The sequence below is a fragment of the Pelecanus crispus genome, chromosome 6, assembly GCF_030463565.1.
Source record: "Pelecanus crispus isolate bPelCri1 chromosome 6, bPelCri1.pri, whole genome shotgun sequence".
NCBI lineage: Eukaryota > Metazoa > Chordata > Aves > Pelecaniformes > Pelecanidae > Pelecanus > Pelecanus crispus.
Genome location: NC_134648.1, coordinates 10,960,956 through 10,970,177, shown reverse-complemented (window position 1 = coordinate 10,970,177; position 9,222 = coordinate 10,960,956). Strand labels below are relative to the sequence as shown.

The 9,222-nt window shown below is 38.4% G+C and overlaps 1 protein-coding gene across 1 annotated transcript in view; it reads right to left on the bottom strand.

The window, feature by feature from the left end:
* Positions 1-1,030: 1,030 nt before the first annotated feature.
* Positions 1,031-9,222, bottom strand: part of SYT9 (synaptotagmin 9) — a 68,323-nt gene continuing 60,131 nt past the window's right edge. The window contains exons 4-7 of the mRNA XM_075712662.1: positions 3,708-3,828; positions 2,477-2,648; positions 1,703-1,832; positions 1,031-1,138 (exon numbers count right to left, since the gene is read on the bottom strand). Coding sequence (XP_075568777.1) covers positions 1,031-1,138; positions 1,703-1,832; positions 2,477-2,648; positions 3,708-3,828 — 531 coding nt within the window. The remainder of the gene's footprint in view (positions 1,139-1,702; positions 1,833-2,476; positions 2,649-3,707; positions 3,829-9,222) is intronic.

Sequence of the window (9,222 nt, the reverse complement as noted above, 5' to 3'; positions counted from 1 at the left end):
ATGTATGAAAAGAACAGGATGCCTGTAAAAAGGGAAGAGCTGTCAAAACCTAATTGTGGGCTCTGGCTGCAATAAAATTTATCAAAGAGGGAAGATGGGTTGGATATAAGGATGTAGACAACTTCTACTAAGAGACATTTCTTCTGGGAAATAGTAACCGTTACACTACTCCTCACGTGCTTTGTCAAGCCATTCCTATCAATGCTTGCCTACAGCTGAGAGCTTGGTGATGTGTTCTCTAAACCCAGCTCCCAAATGCCCAGGTAGGCATTTCAAATGTGGCACTTCAGCCAGTACCTAGCTTGTCACTGAGGGCACAAAAATTTAGGCAGGGCTCTACTATTTTGCTCGATCTTTCACAGCATACTTGCATATTGGCAGCACCCATGCTCTGAAAAGGCATGGTGCATTCCCACTGCAACAGAGCCCGTGAGGACTCAAAGGTCTCCCTGCTGAAACTGTGCTGCTGTGGTCCCCAGGCACCAGTAAATGTAATTGCTTATGGAGACAGGGCAAGACTGTGGTGTTTTTGCCATTTTGCTGCACATTCCTATTGCCTGACAATTGTTTATGGAACTGCCTAGGTTTAGTGCTTACAGCCAAGTGGGTAAAGTCCTCAGTTGCATTCTAGTAACGTGGCTGCACTCTCATGCATAAAGTACACGCAGAGAGGCTGCAAACTGCCTGCCTCTATATATTAAGTGCTTATGGCATTCTTCCTGGCTTGATATGAATACAACGGTCTTGCCTGTCTTTCAGCACTGGGGTAACATTGTGGCTATTCATAAACATAGTAGTTTCTTTTGACTAGGATTACTGCCTGACTTTAGCCAGTGATAACAACAATAAAAGTAAGTCATGGTAACTCTCAGGAAGCAATTTAGTTAGATCTTTGATGAATTTTTGTGTCTCATGAATCAGGATTAGCATTCCCTGTATTGGGGAGAGGATTAGACAGAGGGATTAAAAGGACATCTTTACCCCACTGGACTCTGTGGAATAGCCCCTGAGGATATGGCTAAGAAAGAGTTCAACAGGAATGCCAAATTTCTGCTGAATAGGTTAAAAGGGTGAGGAAGCCTCTTCGGCAGCCATCCAAGCGCAGAAGACCTGCATAACATTTCTGCTGAATAGGGCCCTAAAGACAAAAAACAAAACAAAACAAAACAAAAAAACATAGGAACCTTGAAAAGCTTTTCTGATTGTGTGGCTTCTTATCAACTCCTCAGATCTCCAGAGACACTTAAACATTTTTTTTTCAGTGCAGTTAGGCATCCCTTGAGATGTGCTAGTGGCATGGATGATATATTCTTACAAGAGAAGAAGTCAGATCAGGTTGCTATATATATATAAAAAAAAAGGTCTTGGTAAACGAGGTCCGTTTCTTTATATCAATTATCAGTGAAAGTTACCCAAGATCCTATTTAAAAAACAAAACCAAACCCTTAATCCAGTGTATAATGTTTGGTGTTTTCATGTATATATTAAAGACATTAATTACTTACTGTCCCCCTAAAATTGAAAGGAGCAGACTTAACTTGCTTATGTTTGACTTTTAACATCATTTTTTCCGAGCCCTTTTCTAGGATTCAGTGCATGCTCGTGGATCTTGGTTTTGTTCATAACATTCTATTCAACTTCTAATGCCATATGGAAGAATTTTCACAATTATAGTAATGGGGAAGCAAGAAATAAGTCTTACCTCTGCAAGAGGATGCCAGTGAGCAATAGGTTTCCGAGGGTATGAGAGCATTTCATTCCAGTGGTCGCGACCTAGACTTTCTGCATCGTTGCCTACTTGACATACTCCAATGACCTCATTGTGACCTACACTGTGAAAATGTTCCATATTTTTTTCTTAAAATTTTACCTTTAGAACCATATCATTTACATATTTCATTAGAAACAGTCACAGATTTTTAGAATTAATTCTTGCCTGAAAAATGTAATGAACTATAAAATACATAGGTTTGCTCTTTGCATTTCCCACTAATCAGAATAATTTAGTATTTTCCCCATTATAGCATACACTGTGTGTCTGTGTGCATTTGTTTCTTATTGTTGTATGAAGAATGTAAAAAGTTCTTTGCCTGTGTTCTGTAATTAGTTGCAAATACAAGTAAACTCTAGGCCACAATTTTAGAAATGGAGGCGTGTGTCTAAGGCATTAGTGTAATTGTGCACAAACAGAACATCAGTGTGTGGACTGTCTGATTATATATTCAGTTATTTCAGTTCTGGTAAGCATATATGCAGCTTAGTTATGTCAGCTATGGATGCAAATCTGTATTTTAAAAATTTAGAAAGGAAATTCTGCCTGGCAATACAAGAAATTTTAGTCTTCTACCAAAGTCAAATGACATTAATTTCCCATTTATTGGGAAAAAAATGCTAACTTTGTTTCTGGATGCAAATCTACTGTGCAAGATTTTATAAGCCAATAGATGATGTTATTTTACAGCTACAGGTATCTCACCGGTCATAATCCATAACAGCTATCGACAAGTTAATTTGGTCAATGTTTTCTGGAGGGACGTCAAAGACTATGGCTTCATTGTAAACGGGATTAAGGGTATTCCTCTTGGTGGAAGTTTTTCTTTTCTTTAGTCGCCTTCCTTCACACATTAAAGAAACCTTCACGTAGGGATCTGTGTGAATCATAAGAACAACGTTGGTTTTCTTTTGCTGTTTTTAAGCAAACATAAATGGAAATTGAAGGGAGCAGCCTTCTTGTATGCCCATACCTGCTTGCGGAATTAGTCACCCAGACCTGACTGGAATTTGGGCTTCTTTATTAACATGGAATGCCTGGGAGGCCGTGGAGCTTTGAAAGCTTCACCTGGTTGACTGCTTATAATGAACAATTTAGGATCAAGAAGCTTCTTGTTGTGTACCGACTTCTCAAAGGGTATTAAAATATCCACTGAACTGTGTTATACATGACCGTTTTATGCAACAGCCTGTGTATCAGCCTATTTATAACAGCCTAATTACTTGTACAGATTTGTAGGACAGACAGAAGATGACAATATTTTACACAGTGGGATTTCCTGATGTATGGTTAAATATAATTCAAAGTGTAACAATTAGTGGCTTATATTTCTCAAGAGAATTATAATTATTTTTAAACTCCTGAATGTAATAAAAAAATCTATTTCTTTGTAGCTCCTTTCTGGGAGTTCTACAACTCCCTGCTAGTATTCAGAAGTTGTCTATGAACTCTTATTTACATTAGTTTCTTGTTTTCATCATCAAATTTTGAAAGGGTTGCTGAAAAGAGTCTGGGATGATCACTGCTTTGCCCACATGCCAGCAACAGCAGAATTGGCTCAGTGGCTCTTGGAGACTGTCAGAGAGGGTCAGTCTGCCTCTGTGCCATAGCCGTAACAAATAGTCTGCTGTACAAACAAATTCCCAGTGTTACGAACACAGTTTGGCCAACTCATGCTATTTTGAATCACAGTGGCTTTAGAAATAATATTCTTGCTGGCTTTTTAAGAACAGATTATTTTAAACTGTTGGTTGCAACAGAACAAACTAAAATATGTTATTTACTTCTGAGAAACTCCTGTACTCAAGTAACTCAAGAGCTTGCAGTATAAGAACCCTTTTCTCAAAAATCATTCTGGGAATTGACAGTGCTGAGTTCTGTGACTCAGGAGGGAAATGGGACAGAAATCCACACTGAGCATTAAATTCATTCCTACCTGATGCTCCTGTGATATCCATTGCCTTTAAATTTCTTGCCTTTATTATTGTAATAGTTAGTCTGCCAGCTGTTGGAAGGTAGCAGAGTGAAAACATCAGGTCACCAAGATCCACATTATCCTGTTCCAAGGAAAGAGAGACAATGTGAAGCAGAACAATTTTCCCTAGCCATAACAGGAACTAAAGATAAAATATACCTTTGGGGATTTGAAGTCATGCAAGCAAAAGCTGAATTCTCATTGTGAAACATATCTGGAAAAATAGGCACATATCTGCATACAATGTTGAAGTCGCTACATTTGTTGCTAGAGCACCTAAGTTCCTCAAGTGTAAATGTGGTTATAGTTTCTAGCACTTAGTCCTTGGAGATGAAACACATTTAAGTGATGAGGTACACCGTGAGGCACTGGAATACCTTTGTTCTGTTTTATGTTTTGTAGTGATTTGTGTGTATCATTGACAAGTTTCAACAGATCTCTGTGCCTTTCCTTCTGGTTTGCGGAAGGATACCCATAGAGAGGTTTACAGAAAGAACATTGGTCGGGCAGAGCAAAGTTTTATGCAGCTCTCAAGCTTGCATAAACTCAGATGTGATGGGGTGAAGTCAATATGGTAATGGGGCAGTCCCCACCAGAAGTAGAGTAAGGACATTACTTCCTGGGAATGATTTGCAACCCTTTACTCTGTTAATGGCATCAGGGTTTCAGCAAGGTAGTAGAAAATGAGCAACCTGTTTGCAGTTACAAAGCATCTGGCTTTTTTTTTTTAAAGGAAATCCAGCTCTTTTATAAAAGATATAGTGAATAAAGGATTGTATTAAATGATTTCTGGGATTTGATTTGCATTTTTTTGAGCAGTGAACTAGTACTTTTATAGACCTATCTCCTGTAACCCAATATTTCATTCTTGACTGAAAAAAGTTATCCTGTCCAGCAAATTCAAAGCTTTGTTCCAGGTTTCATAGGGAAAGGAGATACAGCTGTTGTGGAATATACGTATCTTGCCCACTTAGCTTTGTGCAATAGCTTCTCTCCTTTCCCAGGTTGGGTGCTTCTGTGTCAATCACCAAAAAATGAGGGGTGGTGGATGACATAGAAGGTGAGTGAAAATATCTTGAAACAGCACCTAGCAGGTTAGTGTTTGTCTCTGAGCTAGCTGCTGTATAGACCAATGCCCAGAGCCTATGCAGTCACGTTACGTAGTTTCATGAGTTAGCAGGGGAGACATGCAGGACAGAAAGAATTGCTGTCAGAGCTGTAGAAAAATGTTATGTTGGAAGAGATTTCTAGAGGTCACTTGATCTAACCCCTTGCTCAAGAGAGGCATCTTCATTTTCGTTCTTCTCAGCTCAAGCAAGGGAAAAAAAAGTCATCTACATTCATTCAGAAACAGGTCCTTTCCTTGTGCTGTTATGGGAGACAGCTGCTATCAAAGAAGGAAAAAGCTGATATTATGGGCCCTTTGTCAGTAATAACTAGCTTTTAACCCTGACTTGACTTCACTGACTATCATCTTTTCCATTCTGAAGATCAGTGTTTTGTGGTAGCTGTAAAGCTAATAAAGGTTGTGACAATATCAAGATAGCTGATATGACTCACCCTGTTTAGTGTCTCTTGACGGATCACACTTGGAAGCAGACCTGCTGCAACAAACTGTGTCACTGACTTACTTTGACTGTGGGAGGATCAAAGTGCTGTTTGAGAAGGTGATGCTGTAAAGAAGTCCTACAGGCTAAAGTGATGCCAGCACATCGAGGAGAAATTTCTCTTGGCTAACACCTGCACTTAACATTACAGGAGTAATAACTGATCTCTGAAATTTTCCCAGTGGTCAGCTGGAGCTTGATACCTATAACCTGGGGAACAGGAAGCAAAGATTTCACTTATCCTTCCCATTGTGAGGAAGAAAAACCTACAGAATTTAAGTGAAATTCCCCAGCTCTGAGGTACTGAGATTTGTAGCTGTGGAATTCTCTCTCGTGCTGCTAACCATACAACTCTGGGTCGAGCAGAATTTCATAAGCTATTTAAAGAAATTACTGAGTGAAGCCAGCTTTTGGCAATTTGGGGAATTTGCCACTCTGGCAGACTTTGAGAGGTTATTTTTCATGAGTTGGTCACAAACTTTTAGGAGAAGATAGCATTGTTGAATCCCTCAGTTTTTCCCTGACCATAAAGCAGCCCATCAGGCATCTGTTGTTCTAATTCTGTATCTTGGTATTCGTAGATATTGTCAACCATGTCAAAGTCATTCTGTATTCAACTTCAGTGCTCCACTTGGTGACCAGGTAATTCATTATGTGAGTACTGTAAATGCTTTACTGTTACTACCAAATGCAAGAGTTTCCATTCCAGACTTATCATCCTGAATGAACATTTTAAAACCTTTTATCAGTTCTTATCAAGAAGTTAATAGGTAAATGAATTACTACACAATTATTTTAGATACAAATTCCAAGAAACATGTTATCCCTCTGCATAAATGAATTCATTAGGAAAGAAGAGATCGCATGCATTGAATGTAGTATTAGGAATTATGTCATAATATACTTATCCACAAACTTTGCCTTACGTTTGAAAAGTAATCTTCACCTACACTCTGATGTATTTTTTATCAAATGCTACAACAACAAAAATAATTTGTTAATGCTCTTCCAAAAATTGCACTGGGCATCATACAGAGAAACACTGTTATAACAGGAAACAGAGCCTGCAATTTCTTCAGTCTTTTCCAGTTCTAGAAGTTGTAGGTGTTGTAGCAATAGATCACAGATGATTGTGAGATTCAGTCTGTTCATAAGCCAATGATAGTAGTGATCGAACCATGGTAGTCTGAGAACGTAATTGAAGAAAAGCGTGCAGGCAGAAGCAGGAGAGAGACATACTTTTTGGCATGCAAATCCTTCTCTGAGTGTGAAAAAAAGCCTTGTCTTCTCACAACTTCATTTTGATTTGTAGGGAATTAACTACTACTCCATAATACCAGTTACTTGCAAATGTTTTCTTAATTTCAGAAAGACAGATTTGCTAACAGAGTGAGCCTTTCCCAGTGCCCTGGCTATTCTACCCTTCTTATCCCTATTTTCTGTAATTGAAGGGCAACATTTTTAACTGTTGCAAACATTGTAAATTTTGCTGTTGGGGCTTCAATGTTCAACTTAATGAGGGAATGTTCTTCAAAGAGTACCACAAACCATGACTGCACCACAGAGTCTGCATGTGTGTGTTCACCTGCCTGGGTAACTGCAGTGGAACAGGCAACATGCTCTGACTGGAGATCAGTGGTGTCACAGGCATGACCATTACATCCAGCAAACACAGGTCCTTACTATAAATTCAGTTTCTTGACAGAACCAAGGTCTATGTGACAGAGCACAGAAGGGATTATTGCACATCTTCACTAGTGTAAAATCACTAAGCCACATGGCTTAAGCCATGGATTGTCACTAAAGGTGTACTGTATTACCAAGAAATACCTTTAAGGAACAGAATTAAGAAGAACAGAGGGTAGGATCTTCTGCAAGGATTATGCTTCTGCTTGAATTGAGTACTTATGTGTTACTATGTATGCTTGACAAAATATGGTGATATAAATATTACACTACCAGAAACATTTTTAAATTCCTGCTTAGAAAAAGATTTCATAATATTGTAGGTTATCAAGTTATGTATTTTGTACATTCCAAATCTGTGTCTAACTTTATTTAGTGTGGTAGTAATACCATACTGTGCAAGTTACAGTGCAACCAGGACAGCCCTAATATAACCAGACCAAAAGTCTGGTTAATAGTATTAATAACTTAAAAGAATATATTTGAAAGATAATTAAATTACAATAAGAGTAAATAAATAAAAAAATATTTATAGGAGTATGGCCTGTATTATTTTTATTTTGGTCCTGTTCAGCAGGAAGGATATTGTAAGAACTGAATAAATATGCTGTGATAAACATACCTAAGGTCCAAGCTCCTTTCCCATTGTCCTCAAAAATTGTCCACAATCAGAGAAAGAAAGCACTGCCTCCATTTTTAAAATATAACCTGCTCATTCCCATATTCTAAAAAAGGTAGAACAAGATTGGTGTCTGCTTTGCTTTTCCAGCACCCCAGGCTTGAGCTTCAGGCTTGCGGTGATGGCTGAGTGCCTTGATGTTGTCAGACATGCCTTGAAGTGAGCTGCACAACCTGTCTGTTGTCTGTTTCTGATAATCCTGCCTAGATTTGTTTCTGAGCCCGTGCTCTGTTAATGTAGTCCTTTATTCAACAAGGCAGGAGCATGAAGTTTCTTCCTTAAAAAATTGCCCAGTGTTACGTGGGAGACTTAGATGTGTCTTCACAAAAGGAATGAATGCCTTACTGGAACCTCAAGATAAGTAAGACCCTTTCACTGCCATTGGGAGCATGGAGACACGACCTCCTTCTCATTATGCTTCCTCCTTGTTCCATTTCTAGTGGAAATACTTGTTATATCATAAAAATCGTTATTTGAATTATTTTCAGCAGCTTCTACTGAAAGGTTTATTGTTCCTGCTTTTCCCAGAAAATGTTTCTGTTTCCTCCCCTGTAAAACTAACAAAGTGATACTATATCTTTTAAAGTGCTGAATTCCAATAGTAATGTTAATAGCTTGTTAGTCTATAGTCACACAGTATTTATATATCTTAAAATGATTAATTTTGTTAGAGATTAGCCTGCAGGATAAATCACTCCCTTAGTACTGTGTCAACAGCTCCATGCTGGTGCTTAGGTGAGTGTAACTCAGCATATTAAACAGGAAGATGTGTAATCTTAAAGAAGACTGAGACCATGGGCCCTTAAATAGCTTCACCTTTGGTTCCTTGGAGGCTGCATTAAGAAGCTTAGGGTGGATCAAACCTTCTCAGTGAAACCTGTAAGTTACCTGGTAGATGGGGAGTTTCTGACAAATGGGAATGACATTTGGGATCAGATTTCTCCTCTCCTCATAAATACATTTGGGTGCAGAGAATGGATATGTAAAATCATGCAAAACAGGCAGTAAGGGATAGAAGGAAACAAGAAAAATTATAGTTTACAACTTCTGCTTTTGCCTCTGGTCTAGTAGAAGATATGTTGTCCTTGACTTAGGCAATCATAAGTTTTGAGCCCATTTCTTCATAAACTTGTGTTTTGTATTTCTGGAGCAGACAAGCTGTATAGGCTTGCTATCATGCAGTGCCTGTGCCACTCTAATTAAAGCATATGTCTCAATTATACCAGGTTCCTCAGTTCCCCATCTATAAAAAGACAGACACTACTTTTTTACTTTTCTGGTATGTTGCAAAAATAACATTAATTATGGATTGTGAGGTGCTCAGATGTATTTTTATGCTTCTCATCAACTTACCATTAATGGGAGCACTTACAGGCAGTGATGCCCTTGCTTATTTCATTTGAAGTTGCTAAGTGTTGAAAGAGGTTTTCAAGGCACTAGTGATTTTAGAGATTTTATAAATTCTTATGCTATGTCAGAGCTGTACAGCTCAGGCAATGGTAAC